Source organism: Squalius cephalus (genome assembly GCF_949319135.1).
Source record: "Squalius cephalus genome assembly, chromosome: 13".
Lineage (NCBI taxonomy): Eukaryota > Metazoa > Chordata > Actinopteri > Cypriniformes > Leuciscidae > Squalius > Squalius cephalus.
Window position 1 is genome coordinate 22,266,428 of NC_137134.1, and position 24,309 is coordinate 22,290,736.

At 38.6% G+C, this 24,309-nt stretch overlaps 1 protein-coding gene across 1 annotated transcript; it reads left to right on the forward strand.

Annotated features, from left to right (window-relative positions):
* Positions 1–7,203: 7,203 nt before the first annotated feature.
* Positions 7,204–14,692, forward strand: LOC307169622 (uncharacterized protein; the record flags this gene model as incomplete). Its single annotated transcript, XM_079890350.1, has 5 exons — positions 7,204–7,344; positions 8,754–8,804; positions 8,902–9,004; positions 12,944–13,509; positions 13,965–14,692. The coding sequence occupies 5 exons, from the start codon at positions 7,204–7,206 to the stop codon at positions 14,214–14,216; spliced, it is 1,113 nt and encodes a 370-aa protein (XP_079746476.1). The 3' UTR covers positions 14,217–14,692.
* Positions 14,693–24,309: the final 9,617 nt, after the last annotated feature.

A 24,309-nucleotide genomic window follows, 5' to 3' on the forward strand; every position in this document is an offset into this window, starting at 1 on the left:
CCTCTGGTTTCACAGACAGGGCTTAAGACTAGTCCTAGACTAAAATGTAAGTCTGAGCTGTTTCCACTGAAATAAACTTGCACTGACTGATCTTAAAAATATATCAGTGCCTTTTTAGTTTTAAGATGCACATCGGTAATGTTTTTTTCTAAGCATGTTTATAAAAATTACTTAAATGTCCTAATTGATCTATGGTCTAATCCTGGCTTAGTCTAAGCCCTGTCTGTGAAACCGGGCCTAGGTGTTCTCAAAACACAGGTGTGTGTGTGTGTGTGTGTGTGTGTGTGTGTGTGTGTGTGTGTGTGTGTGTGTGTGTGTGTGCAAAACAGCTTAGAACTGATATTAAATGATTTATATATTTATTTATTTTTTGAAACAAAAAAATTTAGTTTTGTGTGATGGTCGTGTTTAGGTGTACGGGATAGCATATGCAGTTACAGTACAAAAATCATTATGGCTGTGGAAACCCCCCACCATAAAAATTGAAACCTCGCATGGACAAAAATGCTGATTGAATCTTTTCATATAAATGAGATTTAAGATGTCTAAAAACAGTTTTTCTTTAAAATTTTCAACAATCTAAAGTTTTTGAACAGACTTTGTTTAATAACAATTATACTTTAGGTCACCAGTAAACAAAATCATTACAGTAATCTTCTAAAAGAAAAATAGAGGATACGAATGTATTAAAACTTTAAAGATTTAATTTAAACAATCTTTCATTTTAAAAGATCATATTAAAACTTTTACGAATATGCTTTGAAATTAATTTAGCACGAACAAAACTTTGGCTCTGGAAAGGCGTTAGCAGACTAACATTACATATGCTGAGACATGATGCACAGAGGCTCATCTGGTCTGTCACCCTATATCCTGAAGCTATCATTATTGTCAAGTAACGTATTTCTGGTGTGGTGGTGATCGGAAGGACCTTATAAGCAACCTATCAGTGGGGACAGCCTGAGGGTTCACAGTTTCTAAATGTTTTCATTGTCTCTCTCTCTCTGAAGAAAGGAATATGTGGTAATTTTCTCACAGATACAACTTAAGGAATTATTTCACATGTGTGAGATGACTTTTGACACTTCAAATTTCGAATTATCTTACACACCCCTGGCCCTGATAAATAACAAATATACTTTAAGTTCAAGTCAAGTTTTTCCACAGACTTTTAATAATTCATTGAATTTAATTTAAAACATCTTTTATTTATTTTTATATAGATATATCTTATGTATCTTACTTACTTAAATATACTTTAAGTTCAAGTCAAGTTTTTCCACAGACCACTTTAAATAATTCGTTTAATTTAATTTAAAACATCTTTTATTTTTTAAATATATAATTTAAACTTTTAAGATTATACTTTGAAATAAATGTAGCACTATAAAAACATTCACAATGTCTCATGACTGTCAAACGCTGGTGTGAGAGAGAAACACTTCAGTAAACACTCTGGGATCTTTTGTATTACAACTTACTGTATTTTTGTGAACCCATTCATACGTTGTATGTTAGGAGCTACTTCTTCAACTCTATTGAAAATGTAAGGTGTTATTTATTTATTTATTGTTAATCTAAATCTAAAATAATTGGTTCAGTAGATTTTTAGTATGATATTTATTTTATATTATATATTTTATAATCATTTAATCTATATTCTTTTAAAATAACAGAATGTTTTTTCAACTTTAGTGTGAAATATCCAGCATTATTAGAAAATCTCTTTTTGTCACTTCCACTGTCCCCAGCAATCCCCCTGCACTCAGGAATGCGGAGGGTGGGAGGGAGGGATCTGCATATGACACACATCCTGATGTCACATCTATAACCCTTCATGACCTCCATTATTTCAAAGTTCAATATGAGCCGAAAGAGTAAGTAAATCATAAATAGACAAACTCAATCTAACTAAGCTAATAACACAAATAGTTGTACTTTTTTTTTTTTTTTTTTTTTTTTAAAGCCATAGAATAAACTACGGAGCCCCTGAGGGGACCTTTGCAAAAAAAAAAAAAAAAAAACATACTTTCCATAGACAGTCAATTAGAAGCTTTCACTTGCTGAGCGTACTGCGCAGACTCAAACTGAGCTTGACGACGTAGATGTGACGTGAGCAACCCGTCTGTCTTCTAGTAGCTGTGCCGAGAGAAATCTGAATCATTCCCTTCCGAAACTTGCAGAGACGGAGAGTGTGAGTAGGAGCTGTCCATGAGCTAGGAGCAGGAGAAACTTTTGCTAAGTATTCTGATTAATTATTTTGTAATTTTGCCTCCACGTCCCCCCGATTGCCCGCAAGCTTCTCCTCCTGTCCATACGGTAATTTCTCTACTGTGCGACAGAGAGTCGTGTGGTTATGATGCAATTGTTAGCCTATTTTTACAAAAACTGCTTCTACGGGGCCATAACGTATAAGATACAAGGTAATGGAGCCTTTTATACATTTTCGTGTTTCTTAATCTTTAGAAATAAATAATGGACAAATGGAGTCTTTAAACGCCTCAGATGTAAAGTTATTCGCTGTCAAAGTGACGCCAAAATGAATGGGAGTCAATGGAATGCTAACAGCAGGTGAGGGTCTGCTAATCAATGGCGGTGCCCGGGGAAACTTCAGTTTTTTCCGAAACATTGGCCCCCTGATACTTTTGCGTGCTCACAAGAAACTTTCGCGTGCGCACGAGAAAACTATCACGTGCTCACGCATTACAATTTCCAGTTTGCGTTATAGTGTCATTACTACAAATGTGAGGAAATAGCTTATTTAATGAATCGACTGCCTGTCCACTAATCTTCAATACGTTTTGCGCTAAACAATACTTTTGTTGGGAATGATAGGCTATGTAGATTTTACTATGATAAAAAGGTTATTTTGTGAGAGAATGCAAAGAAGGGAATAATAGTAATATTGAGTGATATTGTATATGGTCTAAAGAAAGTATAAAATACAGATGTTTTCTTTCTTTGACTTTCAGGTTATGAATTTACCAGTTATTTACCAGTTTTGACTTGAATTGTAACTGATGTATGCATCTGACGCTGATATATGCATTTTAATGAATAAAGACAACATGAATTTAATTATAAATATGTGTATGTTGTTTAATTAAAATAAAACATTAAGTGTTGTGTCAACTGTTGTGTGCTTAATGATGATTATATAACGCTTTGTCATGAATCATGGTATAAAAATATTTTTAATGAATTAAATATGTATTAAATTACAATAAAGTTTTTAGTGTAATCTTAAATGTAGTTTTTTTTGCTGCCTGCAATGACTAGTACTTTGCATTTAATAGATATATTCATGCTTTTTTTCCTACAGTAAAGCACAGTCCACAAACAATGCAGTCCTACTAGGGCTGGGCGGTATGACGGTATATATCGTTACCGCGGTAGAAAATGTCAACCGTAACATATTTTTTTATTCCGTGATACTGCGACATGTAAATAAGTGGGCGTGGTTAACTCACATGCAGCGTGCATGAGAATGAGACACTGAGATTTGTCAAAGAAACATGGAGAAAACAGATCAAGAGGATCCACAAAGGAATTACGTTTTCTAAAGTACGGAGCCCCCCTAGTCCCACTTTGTCAAAAAAAAAATATTATAACTATCTTGTGGCCTCAAGATAGTATCTAGTGGCCTCAAGATAGTAACTCGTGGCCTCAAGATAGTATCTAGTGGCCTCAAGATAGTAACTCGTGGCCTCAAGATAGTAACTCGTGGCCTCAAGATAGTATCTAGTGGCCTCAAGATAGTAACTCGTGGCCTCAAGATAGTATCTAGTGGCCTCAAGATAGTAACTCGTGGCCTCAAGATAGTATCTAGTGGCCTCAAGATAGTAACTCGTGGCCTCAAGATAGTGACTCGTGGCCTCAAGATAGTATCTCATGGCCTCAAGATAGTAACTTGTGGCCTCAAGATAGTATCTCGTGGCCTCAAGATAGTAACTCGTGGCCTCAAGATAGTAACTCGTGGCCTCAAGATAGTATCTAGTGGCCTCAAGATAGTAACTCGTGGCCTCAAGATAGTATCTAGTGGCCTCAAGATAGTAACTCGTGGCCTCAAGATAGTGACTCGTGGCCTCAAGATAGTATCTCATGGCCTCAAGATAGTAACTCGTGGCCTCAAGATAGTATCTCGTGGCCTCAAGATAGTAACTCGTGGCCTCAAGATAGTATCTAGTGGCCTCAAGATAGTAACTCGTGGCCTCAAGATAGTATCTAGTGGCCTCAAGATAGTAACTCGTGGCCTCAAGATAGTGACTCGTGGCCTCAAGATAGTATCTCATGGCCTCAAGATAGTAACTCGTGGCCTCAAGATAGTATCTAGTGGCCTCAAGATAGTAACTCGTGGCCTCAAGATAGTGACTCGTGGCCTCAAGATAGTATCTCATGGCCTCAAGATAGTAACTTGTGGCCTCAAGATAGTATCTCGTGGCCTCAAGATAGTATCTAGTGGCCTCAAGATAGTAACTCGTGGCCTCAAGATAGTATCTAGTGGCCTCAAGATAGTAACTCGTGGCCTCAAGATAGTGACTCGTGGCCTCAAGATAGTATCTCATGGCCTCAAGATAGTAACTCGTGGCCTCAAGATAGTATCTCGTGGCCTCAAGATAGTAACTCGTGGCCTCAAGATAGTATCTAGTGGCCTCAAGATAGTAACTCGTGGCCTCAAGATAGTATCTAGTGGCCTCAAGATAGTAACTCGTGGCCTCAAGATAGTGACTCGTGGCCTCAAGATAGTATCTCATGGCCTCAAGATAGTAACTCGTGGCCTCAAGATAGTATCTCGTGGCCTCAAGATAGTAACTCGTGGCCTCAAGATAGTATCTAGTGGCCTCAAGATAGTAACTCGTGGCCTCAAGATAGTATCTAGTGGCCTCAAGATAGTAACTCGTGGCCTCAAGATAGTGACTCGTGACCTCAAGATAGTATCTCATGGCCTCAAGATAGTAACTCGTGGCCTCAAGATAGTATCTCGTGGCCTCAAGATAGTAACTCGTGGCCTCAAGATAGTATCTAGTGGCCTCAAGATAGTAACTTGTGGCCTCAAGATAGTAAAGTGTCTGACACATGGACCCATTGTTATTAAACTGGACCCTGTAGTGCAATACTTCACATTCTGTGCAATATTCTCTGTTTTAATATTCAGTGTGCAATATAGTTGCTGCAGTTCTGCTTCTATTTATTTACTAGTACTGTTCATCACAATTCTGTTAATACAGTAATGTAAATCTTGTAGGCTGCATATCCATAGTCCTTTATAATTCTTCTTCATATTTTATAGCCTATATTTATACTTTTTACATGTATATACTTGTTTATTTACCAACTTCTATTATTATTTATATTCCTTTAAATGTCTTGATGTGCACATCAACTGTGACACAAGAATTGTCCCCCGGGTTATCAATAGCATCAATAATAAAGATCAATAAAGTATTTCTGATTCTGATTTTAAGTTAGACTATAGTGGAGTGTGCAGACTGGTTCATTAATTATTGAAGTGTTTCACATTTTGGTAGTTTTGAATGTAAGAAAAGCATGTGTCCATGTAGCCTACGAAAAACGTCAGCAGAGGGCGTTCTAGGCTTAAGGTCACGGTACCTCCGTCTGGCTGTATTTCCATATATTTTCCATATATTTTCTAAATATATGGCTATATTTTCCCGGTATTTCCCAGTTGATGGCAAGGAGCTGTAGAAGAACAGCAGATGATCATATGAATCATTGTGACGGCTTTACAGAGGTAAGAGTGTTTTAATTAGCACGGTGAACATTTAGTTAGATGGCAAATTACTGAGTCAAGATAACTGCAAGACTAGCTAGGTGTTCGAGCTGGAAGCATTAGCGATTAGCATATAAGTTAAGCAGGCTAATTCAACGTTAACGGCTATCATTAGGCTACCGGTTCTTTAGCCTCGGTAAAGTCCGGTAAAATTTGTAACGTTAGTAACAGGGACAAAGCCCGGCAGTTTATGTGGTGTTGTTCTATTTAGTTAACGTTAACTGATGGTGTCAACACTAGTTTTTGGCCATTGACTATTAGTGGATGCAGTGAAATATCAGTTATGTCTGTGTATCAAGTAATCATATAATAATAATAATAAAGCGCTATATAAATTAAATGTAATATTATTATTATTATTATTATTATAGCTAGTCTTGTAGTTATCTTAACTCAGTAATTTGCCATCTAACACAGTGAAGTACTTTTCCTTTCTAAAGTAGCCTATTTGGGTTTATTTATTATACAAAGCCCTTTTTGTCGATTTTTCGAGAAAAACTAGATGTAAATAACTATATCGTGAAATATATCGTTACCGTGAAATAAAATTAGACATACCGTGAAACAGAATTTTGGTCATACCGCCCACCCCTAAGTCCTACTGTACCTTTACTAGCAATGTAACACCAAATTTATTCACAAGACCAACGCGCTAATATTCCACAAGAAACTGACTGTCATAAAACTTTGAACTGCGTGCACTGACGTCACTGCCATTACATATAGGCTGAGGTGCCTCCTGTGATCCATGTAAGCAGAACGCTTTCTCCGATGGTAAGAGACACCCTCTCATCTCCCTATAATAAGACAAATCTCTGGATTTCTGATTTTTTTTTTTTTTGCAAAGGTCCCCTCAGGGGCTCCGTAGTAATCATACATAGTGCTGTCTGAAAAATGCAGACATATACAAACTTTTTCTTGCAAATTTAGGTCAGAGAAAAGTTCATTTCTTTATTACAGAAACGATTTTGAACAGGTTTTTAAAAAATCATTTTAAGTGCAAACTGGTCATTTTTGAAGCATGTATGTGACCCTGGATCACAAAATCAGTCACAAAGGTCATTTTTTGAAATTTAAATGTATACATCACCTGAAAGCCGAATAAATAAGCTTTCATTTATATATAGTTTTTGTTGTCCATTTATGTTTGCGATTTTGCTGCATCCACTCACAAAAATATATTTTTTTAAATTTACAGTAGGAAATTTACTAAATATCTTCATGGAACATGATCTTTACTTAATATCCTAATGATTTCTTTTTCGTTTTCTTTTTTTGCATAAAAGAAAATTTGATAATTTTGACCCATATAATGTATTTTTGGCTATTGCCACACATATACCTGTGCGACATGTGACTGGTTTTGAGTTCCAGGGTCACATATTTGTACCCAGAACTATATGTTCCCTGTCATGGGCAGCATTGGGATCTCGTCTGAGAGCCCTATCACCTTCAAGTGTAAACTAAACGAGCCAATGGACATTGATGTGCGAGATTTGCATCTATTCCCTGCTAGTTGTGCGACGGCCATTTCCCCTGTGCGCTTCAGCACTGTAAGAGAGCTCAAATTTCCCTGAAAGGGCAAGCACAGACAGTGCGTCTTTTTAATGCTATCATTCCACCTATGCATTTCTGGATGCGGTTGTTGCCTATCCTCGTCTGACGGCAACGATCACTGTCTCACATGTTTGGGCATAAGCGTGCTGAGACTGCGTTCGTGGGTGGCTCATGTTCTCACATGAGAGCATGACCACGTCAGCACTGTGTGCCGTCGGGCTGCCGGCTGACAGTGCGGGTTGTGGCAGCAATCCAGTGTGTCATTCGGCGCTCTAGATGTGCCGGTCGAGACTCGAGTTCACCCAAGAAAGGCGGTGGGTTATGGCCAATCTTGAACCTGGAAATTTGAATCAAGCCCTTCACAAGCTCCCATTCCAGCAGAGGTGGACAAAATACACAACTTCCTTACTTGAGTTAAAGTACAGATACTACTGGTCAAATATTACTCCGTTACAAGTAAAAGTTGTAAAGAATGATTTTTACTTAAGTAAAAGTACAGAAGCACTTTAAAAGTTTTTTAAAAGTACTTAAGTATCAAAAGTAAATGTCAATGCTTTGTTTTATTATTGTTGCATTGTTGTGTGTAATACTTAAAGTACCTTATGCCTCTGAATCTATGCCTGCCTACCTACCCTCATATCAATATCATATTTATTTCTAGAACACAGTTCTAGTAGTGGGATTGAATGTGAGATTGAAGATTGAAGTGCACTCAATAACGTCCACAATGGTTTCGGACACCCAAATGGCTGTTCCCTCAGCTATTGCCCTATTTAAAGTTTTTTGGCTTTTAGTATGAATATGTTAGCCTTACTGTTATCTATAAGCTAGTGTGCACCAAAACAATGACACAATTCGCATTTAGAAGACCAAACCAAAGTTGAAAATGAAAATCAGGTTGATGTCAGAATCTAACGCTAGATTGACAATAATCTCCAACGTAGGACAGACGTTGTATTGTCGTTGTATTGTAGTACCAACATCAGTCGGTTTCTGACATCAATCCGACTTTCATTTCCAACCAAAATGCAACCCCTGCAACCAAAATCATCCCCTGACTGACGTTACTACTTTCTACACAAGGACCTTGACAGAAGAGTAAAAAGTACGATATTTGTCTTTAAAATGTATTGAAGTTAAAGTAAAAAGTTTCCAGAAAAAATAATACTCAAATAAAGTACAGATACTCAAAAAGTGTACTTAAGTACAGTACTAAAGTAAATGTACTTTGTTACTCTCCACCTCTGCATTCCAGATGCTAAAAACATATTTTCGAATTCATCCGTCACAGAGATTGGTCTGCAGCGATCAACCTGACCTGTACTTTCATGTCTTGTCTTGATTTCTTTCATGGCACCTTTGCATAACATTCACATTCACATTCCGGGCCTGTTCCGTCGTGCAGCCGACGAGCTCTCACTACAGCCTGCGCTTCCAGGAGAGTGGAGACCCCCAGGTCCAGCTGATCTAGACAGGAGACATGTTTGCCTCTCTGTGGTATGCTAACTTTTACAATGCTTTATCCTACAGTATAAACTTGTGTGGTTCGTTAGGTGCAGGTGAGTTTCTCTGCTGTGAAGAGGTTCCTGCTGGTCGTGAATAAAAACAAAGCAAAGGAAACACTGGAATCTGTTTGTGTTACTGATTTGCAGCAAGGTAGGGCACTAAAGATTCTTGGTTCTAGTACTGTCCATAGGGGACTGGATGCCGTCTAAATGTGGGTGAATCCCACAAATCAAGCTATGAATTTTAACTAAGTGGGGTTCTAATGGATGTACTATTAGTTATATTTGTAGAGACACTGAAACATATATTGACGTAGGACAGCATATAAAAACTAATCAATTAACATATGAAAAACAACATGAAAAATCCTCTTGAACCTATGAATATGTTTAATTTATGAAAAATGATTTATAATATATATGACATAATATGTGTGTGTGCAACAAGCAAGATGTGCATTTGTAAATCCGGTGACAGGCGTGCATTACTGTAAAAAAACGGTCAAATGACTGGCAGCTACGGCTGCCAAACAAAAAACGTAAATTAAAGTAAAATATCTTAATTCCAATAAAGTGCAAAAACTATAATTTTACAGAATTTTTCATTAAAAGTTTTAGAAAAAAAAAAAACACTGTTATTTTACAGGTTTTTTCTTGTTTGAATTAAGATATTTTAAGAGACATCACCCAGAGAGGAGAACAGGATTTTCCTAAGTTCTCAATCTTTCTCATTAAACCAATGACTGCAATGAAATTAAGACCATTTTACCAATCGCACTGAGACACTTAAAATGATACCAAACACGAAAAGGAAAAACAATAGATTCACAAGATACACCATATGTGATATAATAGACTTTCTTAATGAACTTTCAGTGACTTAAGGAGGGAGAGGGGGGATAAGTTGAAGTCAAACAAGGAGACGAAGAGATAAGTTTGGACATGACAATCCTGTCCTGTGCTCTGTTTTTGCTATCTTCTGTAGGTGCGTTTTATGGCTTTATTGCAGGGTGAGTTTTTGTTTTAGCAGGAAAATCAGTCCTTACAATTTTCCTTTCGAAAGGGAAACAGCATTTTTCATGGACAAGGAATAGGTAGCCTACTCCTCTCAGAAAATGCAGAAATTAAGATACTTTTAGATGTTTAATTGCTATTTTTGTGAAGACCTCAAATTCGACCAAAATTAGCTATCAGGCCGACTCATTTAGCCAGGCCACATATTACACTCACCTAAAGGATTATTAGGAACACCTGTTCAATTTCTCATTAATGCAATTATCTAATCAACCAATCACATGGCAGTTGCTTCAATGCATTTAGGGGTGTGGTCCTGGTCAAGACAATCTCCTGAACTCCAAACTGAATGTCAGAATGGGAAAGAAAGGTGATTTAAGCAATTTTGGGTGTGGCATGGTTGTTGGTGCCAGACGGGCCGGTCTGAGTATTTCACAATCTGCTCAGTTACTGGGATTTTCACGCACAACCATTTCTAGGGTTTACAAAGAATGGTGTGAAAAGGGAAAAACATCCAGTATGCAGCAGTCCTGTGGGCGAAAATGCCTTGTTGATGCTAGAGGTCAGAGGACAATGGGCCGACTGATTCAAGCTGATAGAAGAGCAACTTTGACTGAAATAACCACTCGCTACAACCGAGGTATGCAGCAAAGCATTTGTGAAGCCACAACACACACAACCTTGAGGCGGATGGGCTACAACAGCAGAAGACCCCATCGGGTACCACTCATCTCCACTACAAAGAGGAAAAAGAGGCTACAATTTGCACGAGCTCACCAAAATTGGACAGTTGAAGACTGGAAAAATGTTGCCTGGTCTGATGAGTCTCGATTTCTGTTGAGACATTCAGATGGTAGAGTCAGAATTTGGCGTAAACAGAATGAGAACATGGATCCATCATGCCTTGTTACCACTGTGCAGGCTGGTGGTGGTGGTGTAATGGTGTGGGTGATGTTTTCTTGGCACACTTTAGGCCCCTTAGTGCCAATTGGGCATCGTTTAAATGCCACGGCCTACCTGAGCATTGTTTCTGACCATGTCCATCCCTTTATGACCACCATGTACCCATCCTCTGATGGCTACTTCCAGCAGGATAATGCACCATGTCACAAAGCTCGAATCATTTCAAATTGGTTTCTTGAACATGACAATGAGTTCACTGTACTAAAATGGCCCCCACAGTCACCAGATCTCAACCCAATAGAGCATCTTTGGGATGTGGTGGAACGGGAGCTTCGTGCCCTGGATGTGCATCCCACAAATCTCCATCAACTGCAAGATGCTATCCTATCAATATGGGCCAACATTTCGAAAGAATGCTTTCAGCACCTTGTTGAATCAATGCCACGTAGAATTAAGGCAGTTCTGAAGGCGAAAGGGGGTCAAACACAGTATTAGTATGGTGTTCCTAATAATCCTTTAGGTGAGTGTATATTATATTATATTATATTATATTATATTATATTATATTATATTATATTATATTATATAAAATATGATAATGTAAAAATAAAATGCCGCTTTTGCATAGTATGTGCTTGCTGTTTAATAATCATTTGAATGAGCTAAGATGAAAATATTTATCTTGAACTCTGTCAATTAAACCTTGATTAAACAATTTAATAATCAATCAAAATGTAATTTATACATGTATGATATTATGCTGTAGACACATTGGATGGATGGAAGATTCTGAATGGAGATTCTATAGCCATTGAGTGCAGTTGAGAGTTGCATTGCAATAACAAGTGTACAACCGATGTACCCTCAACGGCTGTCCGAATTCACTCACTCTTTTTTATTCACTCCTTTAAGTGAACAGTATTAGTGGATGAACGTAGGGAATAGTGAATGAGGATTTAGGAGGCGATTTCCAATTCAGCCAAGGGGTAACAAGCCTAACAAGATAACAAGGGTGAGTGGTTAATCGACATGGAAACAGAGAAGGGTAACTATTATTATTTTGACAATGGTGTCGTCTGTACTCTGATCTCAAAGGAAAAACTTCTCCGTTTTAAGCATATCACTGTCGTGTAAACGTACTCTAAGGCAGTTGCTAGATTATCAGCAGGAGCAGTTCAGACTAATATCACATAATTAACGTATCTGCAATGACTGGTTGATATACCAAGGAAGGTTAGCATTCCTTTTTTCTCAAAACTAACCACTGAAAGTACTCTGTAATACTAAACACTAAGTAAGTACTCAATGGTGATTGGCAATTTTTTTTTATTAATGGAGGTAAAAGTCTCCAGCTATAGATTTGCCCCCTCCCCTTCTCTATTCCCTCAAACTCACCAGTTTTCCCTATGGCAGATTTGGCATGTTCGGGGAAGAGCAGCGGTGGTTTAGATTCAGTAGTATTTTATGGTGTTACAATGGTGAAATTACAGACAAGAAATTACAATTCTGAGGCATGAAATGAAACAATAACTGGGAATTGTATTAACATTAACATTGTCCTTCTCCCATTTTCCACCTAAAAATTGTGTATGTAGGCTGTGCCTTCCTTGCCTCCAGTCATGAGCTGCCACTGACGTTTAGTGACTAGAGACTTGACTCTGACTTATGACAAAATATTCAACACTTGACTCGTACTCCAGTGTCACAAACTTCAGACTTAACTTGGACTCCAGCTTAGGACTTGACTCAGACTTGAACTGAACTCGTCCCCTCTCAAGTTTTCTGATATTTGAAGATTCATTACAGCGATCTGACCAATAATTTATTAACTCTTTCTCTTTTTTGTGAATCTTGTAGACCAGACCAAAGACATTCCAAACCGGAGAAACCAAAAAGGTCATCAGTCTAACTTCCCGTGCTGCCTACAGACCTCAGAAGATGTCTTCTGTCCAGTTTTTAAGACTGTTTGCGGCCCCGCTGTCCAAAATGAGTATTATGACCTCAGTTTCAATGATCTTTTTGTTAGTGGGTTTGCAGGCACTTATGGATGTCAAATTTTCATGCCCCTGCAGAGTTGAGAGGAACCATGCTTTAATAAGCTGCATCTTGTTTGCTCCCGCTATCTTTGCTTTGGTAATAATGCTCCTATTGTGGAGACTTAAATCTTCTCAAGAACAAAACAACAGTGGAACATCTCAAGGAAAAGACGGCAGTGGAACATCTCAAGGAAAAGACAGCAGTGGAACATCTCAAGGAAAAGACAGCAGTGGAACATCTCAAGGAAAAGACAGCAGTGGAACATCTCAAGGAAAAGACAGCAGTGGAACATCTCAAGGAAAAGACAACAATGGAACATCTCAAGGAAAAGACAACAGAGGAACATCTCAAGGAAAAGACAGCAGTGGAACATCTCAAGGAAAAGACAGCAGTGGAACATCTCAAGGAAAAGACAGCAGTGGAACATCTCAGTGTGAAAAAAAGTGTGGAAGGCTGAAAGAGTTTGTGGAAAATTTAAGAAAAGCTTTTGTCGTTTGTATTCCATGTCTTGTGTGGATCTGTATATTTTTCATTGATGGTGATTATCTTGCATGTGGATTCACAGACTGGAATGGACACTATGCCTGTGATAACGAACTGCATTCAAGATGTGTGAATTGGTGCAAACCCACCAAATTAAGCCCAGGAAAAAATGAGACTGAATGTTACGAAAGAACACTGGAGTTGATTTGGATATCAAAGGTAAGTGTCATTACGTCATTGCGTCAGTAATTTAAGCGTTAAATTATATTTAAAAATAGAAATGCATGTACATTTTCTTCAGACAGCAGTAATTCATAAAATGCTGATCAAATGATAGAAGAGTGTTATAACTGGCATTTGTCCAGACACAGAGTTTATGTCTGTATCCCAGTGGTGCAATAATGCTTTACTGTCATAGAAAACATACACCAGATCACAGTAGTCATTTGTCCTTTGCAAAAAAATAAAATAATAATTACATCAAATCATATTAAAAACCCACAACACACCACCTAAACCAACAACTACACACACTTCAAGCTTTGTGAATCTAATAGTTACATCTTCAAGTGCAAATATACTCAACATATATACCTGAAATAACTGCATAGAAAGTGTTGTTTATTTTATTTATTGATATTTATTAATATGTATATATCTTTTTTTATATCAAGATTACAGGTTATGGTCTGGCTGTTATCTTCTGTATCATTGCAGTTATTTTTGTCACTTGTTGTGACTGCTGCAGAAGTCAAGAGAGTAAACAGCAAGGTCCAGGTAATGAGGAACAGTCTGAGCAACGCACTGATAACCTTCTGATGAGGGGTTCTGCTACAGCCAAAAATGGAGAGAAAGGACCAGAGAGTTCTGATACAATGGAAATGAAAAATCTACTATCAGACCACCAACACAAAGACAGCTGTTAAACAAGCTTAAACCCAACTGACCAGCAGCTGTGACAAAGACCAGCTATCTACAGATTACATATTTACTCTCTTCCTCAACCAAAGCTTTGCCATCAGGTTACTCTCAAACTTTATAAAACTCTGTAAAATAATTAAAGTTCTTTCATATTTCAGTTGGTTGTTTCCTTTACCTGTGCTTAATGCCTATTTGAATCTTAACTGAGTGTTTAAATGGATAGTTCAGACAGTCTGTCATCATTAATCACCATCATGTCATTATAAACCTGTGTGACTTTCTTTTTCACTGTGAATAAACCCATGCATTTTTGTAGTTTTGGATTAACTACCCCTTTAAGAATCATATGTGAAGATAGCCATAGTTCTCATTTTTCTTTTCTTTTTTATATATTTTGTGTTTTTTGCTGTAACTTCCTAAAGACTGAATTATATTGTACCCTTTTAAACCTTAATTTTGCATTAAACCTTATTTCAACTACATCACATGTTCTCACTTTCTCACATGACAAGAGCTGACAGATATTGTTTTGGTGTTTAGATATTGTTTGATTCATAGCTTTTTTGTTTTAACAGAGCTCAGACATTGTGTGGGGAAAATTGTAAACCTTTGTAAAAGAAAATGCCCTTTACACAACACCATTTTCAACTAAAAACTGAAAACTTTTTATTAGTTTTCAACCCATTCTCACTCCCAAGGCGTCAAAAACTGAAGGATGGTCAAGCGCCTTCGGCGTCACAATGAAGACGCCAAAAGCGCGCCCCTCGGCGTCACTCTATGACGAATTGTGAACTCCATTGCTTCCAATGGGAAACCTGTGGCATCAACAACAGACACAAAAGTCTCATTCCAAACACATCACGATATTTAGCATCGGTTCAAAGTGTGCCAGATGTTGGTAAGCAGCCGTGAATACGCTGTCCTAATAATGTTTGTTATATGGCTTCATCGATATTAATCAGATTAGCTACCTCATGTTCAGTCACTGCATCATATCTACAGTATCATTCCACGGAGGCTTTGCGTTTTATTGCTTGCTTTCAACACCTAAATTATGGTGATTAAACAATGCCTGTCACGTGACATGCTATAGACCTTCAATCAGTTAATCATATCAGGTTCAAAGTAGTACAATTAGTTCCAAAGTGGTATTTGTAGTAGAAGCACAGTAAAAACAACACTTACCATGCTTTTAACCTCAGTTTAAGCGCTTGACCATGATTCAGTTTTTGATGCCTTGGGAGTGAGAATGGGTTGAAAATGTGCTGAAACATTCAAGGTGATGTAAAAGAGACAAGGTGATCTATAGGTTTATGTCTCTGCCCAATCTAAACTCTATTTTTTTCTATTATTTGTTTTTGCTTGGTTTAGTAAAACAGAATATTATCTTTTTTAATTTAGCTAAAATCCCACAAGGACATTTAGCTTTGATTTATTTGCCTCAAATTAATGATAACCAAAGTAGCAATTTTAGATTTAATCTCTTGCTTTATATGTACAGTAATTTGGGTTGTATTCGCCAAATGACTTCGTCTAATTTATTATTTTAATCTGTAAGTTTGTTAATGTGTACAGTGTTTTGGTGCATTCCGTTAAAATTGTGTGGTGTTGTTTTTCAGGGCTGGTGCGTGAAGTCAAGCGACCAACGCAATTTGCCCCCCGTCCGCCCTTTGACTGCACACTTTACCTATCTATCCAGAACGTTCCAAAGGAGCTCATTCCAGGACAGGTGGACTCCCATTATCCGAAACTACATTAAACGTACAGTATGGAATTTTTCGCCACTAGGGGTCGCTAACCTATTTACAATAACAAAGGCGTAGTTTGATGACACAACATTTGCTAAGAATTATGGATCTTGTCTTCAACGTCAAGCCGACCGATCTAATAATGTTTATGGATGACTGAATACATCAATGCTTTTATCATGACTGTGATATGAAGCAGATCGGGATTGCTAAGAGACAGCTATCAGCTCCACACGCGACGCGAGTCCCGTGGATATAAAAGGAATATGGACATTTCATTCTACCGAACTACACGCGAGTGCAGAATTACTAGTCACAGGTCAGTTTATTAGACAAATTAAACTTGTGAGGTAACGCAGCGCTGTTTTACCTGGTCTAACATTACACTAGCACACTAAACTGCATTTGAATGTGTTGAAATTAATGTGTTAGTTTGTCTGTATGAGACTAGCAGTAAGCTAGATCAACATTAGAATAACATACAGATCATATTCTAACATTTTATCATTGTTGAACTATATAACATTGATTAGTTTTATGTAAATGTGCTCACCTGTTTAATAAAGTACATGTAGAAGCGGTCGAAGTCTCGGACGTGGAGCTCTCGTTTATATACTGTCTATGGGAGCTCTAGGCATCTCGAAAACACTGCGCTAATATTGATTCTCGTTTTAGTTCTCATTTTTTATCCAAAGTCTGCTTGCCATGGTCCATAATGTTTGAACGAAACAACAACAGCGTGCAAATAGACATTGCGAACTACACAGTGGTCCACATAGGTCGCTTTGGTTACTATCAGAGGGCTCTGGTTCATAGCTATGGTTGCTATGGCAGTACGAGCGGAAACCAGGGACAACGCGGATATGACGCCATTGACAGCGACAAAACGGAAATAAAGAAACGGGACGTTTCTTGAATTAAATTACAAATTTCTCCTGGTTTGAAAGTTGTTGGAAACAGTCGGGATAATGTAAGTACACAATTAAAAAAAATATATAACATAGATATAGTGATTTTTGCTATTTTTAAAGCAAAAAAGTTACATATTGTGCCTTTAAATGAAGAATTTTAGGGTGTGTTCACACTGAGCAGGTTTGGTTGGATTAAAACAAACTCCGGTGCGATTGCTCTGTTTGAATAAGTGTGAACGCTGCCATCTGAACCCTGGTGCGCACCAAACAAGCGGACCAAGAACCCGGAAAAGATGGGTCTCCGTCCACTTCTGAACGAACTCTGGTGCGGTTAGACTGAAATATGAACGCAACGCGGACCAAAATGATGTCACAAGATGCGACCCTAAAAAAGACATTAGGCTTGTTCGACTTGAACCGACGCTGCACAGACCGATCGGTAAATGACATCAAAGTACCGCGAGAGCGAATAGAAAGTAGATGGCTACTTATGCTTTTGAATTGCTCTCGCGGTACTTTGATGTCATAAACCGATCGGTCTGTGCAGCGCCGGTTCAAGTCGAACAAGCCTAATGCTCAAACATAATTGTTTTTAGTCGCGATGTTTCCCCATCACAGTTCGGTACAGGCGTCAGAAACGGCATCTCCTCGCAGCAAATCTTAGTTTGTGTGTGACGGAAGGATTCCTGATGCTGTTTTGACTCCATTACACATTTTATAAGCTCTTCATGAGTTGTCAGCTGATAAAAATCATCATATGTACACATTATTTTCTAAAAGAACCAAGACAACTGAACTTTAAGTGTGAACACACCCTTAGTTTATGAAGTAAATACAAACCAAACTAAAACATCATTGTGTATTCACAGGCCATGAACTATTCAAACCCCATCTACTCAAAGATGTATCATGACGGACAGCACTGTCGAAAGCCAGTCATCCACCTCGACATGAGACGCGACTTACTCCCAAAGAGACTGGACACGACCATTCGAGAAACGGCGGCGTAGCCTAGCTTTTCCTGCTTTGTTTTTATATAGATCTGTATAAAATGTATAAAACAAAGAACTTTTTATGTCCAGTCAGGTTAAATCATCTCACGTTGTGTCCCACATATATGTGCCAATTTCCTTTTTACAACTTTTTTTTTTCAGTTGCAACCAAAATGTCTTTTTATAAATGACAAATGCAGTGTTTTTCTTTGCTTTGTGACTTTGTAAATGCACTACACAAATACGAAAAAATGAAACGAAACAGCTGCTGAATCTCAAAAGGCTTTATACACATTTAAAGAGAATTTTATATAGGTTTATTTACATACTCACTGTATATGTTTTCCTGTTGGTGGTGCGGTCACCAATGCCTAGATATTCCCAAGTTGCCTCTTACATTTAGCAGTATTAGAAAAAAGAGACACCTATTTAATAAATGCATCATATGCTCGTCACAGATTTTATTTTTGATATTTGTCATTGATGTTTCTCTTTAAGTTGACCAGATGCTTCAGATATGCAGTCAAAACCGAAAGTGAAACCAACCCATGGTGTTTTTTTTGCAACTGTACTACAACTTGAAAACATGTTATATTTCATTTGCATATTGCAAAACATATCTTTCAGCACTTACAAGGACTAAAAAATTATTTTATGTCACTCACCTTCACTCACTGGTTGTGAAACGACATGCGTGGGACTCTCGTAATGCCATGTTTGATGAAAATACACATTCTCTGTGCAAATGTACACAACTATAGGAGGAGAAAAAAACGTTTTATAATTTTATAGTTGATTTGTACGTCCGGTTTGCTTGTATTTTCTTGAAATGTATTAAATGTAGACCTTTTATACAAAACGATGTACGCAGTATATTGGTCCGTCTTCACTTTGAGCTGCAACTGGAGTGTTTTTTAATAATGAAATTAAATATCTTGATATTGCACTGCGCAATCATACAGGTTGCTATTGTATAAAAGGAAATGAATTGGAATACATATAGATACACCTAATGTGTTTTTGGACCAAGAACTATGAAATAAATGGTTTTTCTTGCCATTTTAAATGTGTTTTAGTTGTGATTGAAGTGTGCACTTTTGCATAACTCAGGCTTATTTGTGTTGCATGTATAAATTATTATATGTTATCTTCCTTGTTTAACCGGTTTGCTCCAGTATAATTTACATTTCAGGAGAAGCGGATGCATTCTCCATAGAACAGAAGGTAAGAGATGTGGAAACCCTCATAAAAGTAACCGGGTTTACATTGGAAGATGTCGCTGCCAGAACAATTTGCAAACAATCTGGAAAAAACGCTTAGAAAAACTCCTGGATTTGGCACTTTACCATTTACCGTGATATTAATCGGATTGGAGTTCTTAATGGATCAGGGATTTTCGTGCCCATGTACCCCGAGTCTTAACGTGACACTGATCAGCTTCATCTTTCTTGGACCTTCTCTTCTGGCTCTGACTGTCATGATGTTCATTCGAAGGCCTTGTAGACGTAATTCGAAGAATTTTGCAGAGTTTTTTTTATTTTGTCTGATTCCACCTTCATTGTGGATGTTTCTGTTGTTGTTTGACGGTGAATATGTCGCTTGTGGCGTGGTACACTGGGAAGGAGATTACGTGCTGGATGAGAAACTCCAGATTAAATGGTGTAAACCCAATGGAGTGAACGCAACAGACCTACTAGAACTGACCGAAAAACTCATTTTCTACTCAAGGGTGAGTGTACTTTACAGTTTTTAAACCTTTACACATCAACTAAACCATTTAAAATCACTGTATGTTTTTAGATAAATTTGCAGTTTGCAAAGGAAATACCAGCTCATACAAAAGAATATTAATGTAACTTTTGTAATTTAATTAAATTTGTCATTTAAACGTAAGAAAGAAGACCCATCACTGTTCAGTATGCGAATGATCATGATGACCAACATTCTAACGTTCTATATCAGGGTTCTTCAAATCCAGTCCTGTAGGGCCACAGTTCTGCAGAGTTTACAGTAGCTCCAACCCTGATCAAACTCACCTGTAACTCTGTAGAACCTGACTAGGTTGTGTTTGATCAGGGTTGGAACTAGGCCCTACAGGACTGGATTTGAGGAACCCTGTTCAATGTAAATGTAATAGAAGACCATTTTAAAACTTGAATTACATTTCCTAAAAATCGCTCATATTATAATAGCTAGAGATTAAATTATCTACAGGTTGAATGTAAGTTGTATATGGTTTAAATCTATTAATTTCAAAAACCAACAACAAAAAACAAAATGGAAAAGAAGTACTGTTATTGCATCTTATCACTCTATGGTTGTTTGTTTGTTTGTTTGTTTGTTTGTTTGTTTGTTTAGCTCTCAGCTTTAGCTCTACTGTCTGTCCTGTGTGTTTCCGTCATGGCTGCCGTCATTTATAATGACTGTAAGAGCAGAACTTTGGAGCAACTGAATAAACATGATGAACCAACACGACAAACATCTCTCAGCAGCTCGGAAGTGGAAGTACAGCACCCGTCTGCCTAAATGCAACATGTCAAACAACTGTTTAATGTTATAAATATTCATAAATAGACATAGATTTAAACTTTCGCCAAGGTACAACTTTCACTTCTGTTTAGATGCATGTTGTCTTGTTTCTTTGTAATAACATGATATGTGGTTTACTGCACTGTACAGAGCAAGCTTTTCTCATGAGTGCCTATAGGGCTACACACGCACTGCAAGATACTAATGCAAATACATGCCACCTTTGAAAGATAATGAAACATTACGGATGTTATTAAGTTTCTATGCTCTTCATAGTTTCTTTGTTCTTGAAAGAATTAAATAGAAATGCTGAAGTTCAAATTGAGATGTCTCACTTTTGTTTCGATTAACCATTATCATCTCTGTTGTTGGATGTACAGTTTTCATAGTTTTTGCATACAGTGGATATAAGTCAACGCATTCCTGTTACAACAGCTGCTTTTGAGATGTAAAAAATTAAACAAAGATAATTATATCAGAACTTTTGCAGGTTCAATGTAGAAATTAGAACCTATGTAATGCCAGTGAAAACCATATGTAATGTGTAATGTGTGTAATGTGTAATGTGTCACACATTACAAAGAAAAAAATCTTGGAAGGAATATCTAACTGCATAAATGTGCACACCCATCCATCCATCCATCCATCTTCTTCCGCTTATCCGGGGCCGGGTCGCGGGGGCAGCAGTCTAAGCAGAGATGCCCAGACTTCCCTCTCCCAGACACTTCCTCCAGCTCTTCCGGGGGGACACCGAGCTGTTCCCAGGCCAGCCGGGAGACATAGACCCTCCAGCGTATCCTAGGTCTTCCCCGGGGTCTCCTTCCGGTGGGACGTGCCCGGAACACCTTCCCAGGAAGGCATACAGGAGGCATCTGGAACAGATGCCCGAGCCACCTCAGCTGGCCCCTCTCGATGTGGAGTAGCAGCGGCTCTACTCTGAGCTCCTCCCGAGTGACCGAGCTTCTCACCATATCTCTAAGGGATCACCCAGCCACCCTGCGGAGAAAGCCCATTTCGGCCGCCTGTATCCAGGATCTTGTCCTTTCGGTCATGACCCACAGGAACGTAGATTGACCGGTAAATCGAGAGCTTCGCCTTGCAGCTCAGCTCTTTCTTCACCACGACAGACTGGTACATCGACCGCATTACTGCAGAAGCTGCACCGATCCGTCTGTCAATCTCCCTTTCCATCCTTCCCTCACTCATGAACAAGACCCCAAGATACTTAAACTCCTCCACTTGAGGCAGGAACTCTCCACCAACCTGAAGTGGGCAAGTCACCCTTTTCCGACTGAGGACCATGGCCTCGGAATTGGAGGCGCTGATTCTCATCCCAGCCGCTTCACACTCGGCTGCAAACCGTCCCAGTGCATGCTAAAGGTCCTGGTCTAATGGGGCAAACACAACAACATCATCTGCAAAAAGCAGAGACGAAATCGTGTGGTCCCCAAACCTGACACCCTCCGGCCCCTGGCTGCACCTAGAAATTGAGTCCATAAAAATTATGAACAGAACCGGCGACAAAGGGCAGCCCTACCGGAGTCCAACATGCACCGGGAACAAGTCTGACTTACTGCCGGCAATGCGAACCAAGCTCCTGCTCCGATTGTACAGGGACCGGACAGCCCTTAGCAAGGGCCCTGGACCCCATACTCCCAGAGGACACCGCGAGGGACACAGTCGAATGCCTTCGCCAAATCCACAAAGCACATCCACAAGCACAAACTCCCATGAACCCTCCAGCACCCTGTAGAGGGTATAGAGCTGGTCCAGTGTTCCTCGACCGGGACGAAAACCGCACTGTTCCTCCTGAATCCGCGTTCTACTAGCGGCCATATTCTCCTCTCCAGTACCCAGAAGTGTGATCCCCCTGTAGTTGGAACACACCCTCCGGTCCCCCTTCTTAAAGGTGAACTACAGTAAGTAACTTTTTTACCTTAACTGAACAGCTTCGGAATCATTGGAATGGTTATATTACTTATTTCGGGTTGAATGGTGGTCGTTTCGCACCCCCTGGTGCCTGTGAGCGGAAAATCTGCACTTGCAACTTTGAGCCGGCGGGCCGCCGGCCGCCGCGTCAGGAAGTATCCCGTGATATCAGGTCTCGCGATGTAAACAATTGCTTTACGGCCAAAAGAAATCTGCTAAAATGCTGTCATTATTGCGCTCCCTCACGCTGTTCGAACCCGAATGAAGAAGACGTTTTAAAGAATGTCCCATCTGCTTTGATGTCGTTGATCTACTAGCCTCTGGTGTCTGAGAATCGCCAACGAGTTTTTACAAGTGTTGTCAAATATCTATTCCGAAGCTGTAGGGGGAGCTCTAGAGAGAAACCTGCGAGCAAAAAGCGTGAATACAGCGAAGAAATCCCGAAACTACTGAGCCTTCTCATAAAAGAATGTGCACACCCCTGAATTAATATTTATTTGAAGCACACTTTGATTTTGCTACATCACTCAGTCTGTTTGGATACGAGTCTATCAGTTTGGCACATCTTGACTTGGGAATATTTTCCCACTCAACACTCAGGGAAGGTTTAACTAAACAAAACTGTATTGTGAAACCTTTCAGAAATCAGAATAGTGAATTTAATCATAAAATAATTGGTTAACTGAACAAAACACTACTGTGAAAGATTTCACAAATCAGAATAGTTAAGGACACAAGGAAGACGTTTAGACTGTTACATTTCTTCTCTCTGTCTGTGTTGAACGATGGTTCATTCTATAACAGGATGTGTGTTTGTTCTGCACAATAGGTACAGTGCCAATCTGTCTACAATCTGCTTTGATACAATCTGTATTGTGAAAAGCGCTATACAAATATACTTGACTTGACTTGACATGACATGTATGATGCGAAAACAAAACCATCGAGCGAAATACCGGAGTGAACATGGCTGTGAACGACTTTTGCAGATTATGTGAAGTAAATCTACGCATCCACGGTACAATCAGTGTCTACGTCACGGCTCTCAGCCCGCCCCCTGTTCGTTGATTGGCCGGCTGTTAAACGGGGGAAAACGGTCGCTATCTCAGACTGAGTACAGAAGCGAAATGAAACTGAGCGGAAGTACGAAGTCTGACGTAGTCAGGATACTAGGACACCACCTGAACTACAAAACTAGAAAAGCCAGAGACAGTTAGATAAAATATCAGTGTGTTATGTGAACAAGTGCTGATATTATGCAATAACAGGATGTGTGGTAAATTGCATTGTGGGTACAGTGCAAACTTTTCTCATGAATGCCCAGTGTTACACACTTGCAGCAAGACGCTAATGTTAAGATTTGATCACGGATGTGCCCAGACATCTCTATGAAGTGCATCTCTCACCTTTATGAGTGAATATGAGCGTGTGATTTTGTGGTATTATTTTAAGTAGTGTACAGTGTTCCTGACCATGTAATTTGCTAATTTGACTGGACTAATTAATTGAGTCATTTGTTACAGTGAGACGCATCCATAAACTTTAAAATACTCAATTGTATAGTATAGCCACACAATTGATGATCCCAATATTTTCTGTGTAACATTACATCTAATTTTACAGCTTTGCTGCCATGACCATGTCAATCATAAACTCTAAAATGACAGTAAAATGATTTAAAGCTTTATGGCCTGAATAATACAGGAGTTTTTAACATGCTTCACATTTCTGTTTTTAAATCCTCCAGAAATTGGCCTCATTTACCCATTTTGAGTAACTCACTGTAGCCTCCATGTTTGTCATTTTTAAAGAAAAAGAGGAAAATTTTAAATTAATTACACATATACTGTTGAATTAATTTAACTTTTCTGAACCTGTAATATTCCTTTAAAACTTAAGATTTTGTTGTATTTTCTTACATTTATGGCTATATTTATAACTATTTGCATATTATTGCATGTTGTGTTCACTGAAAAGTATCAATACTCA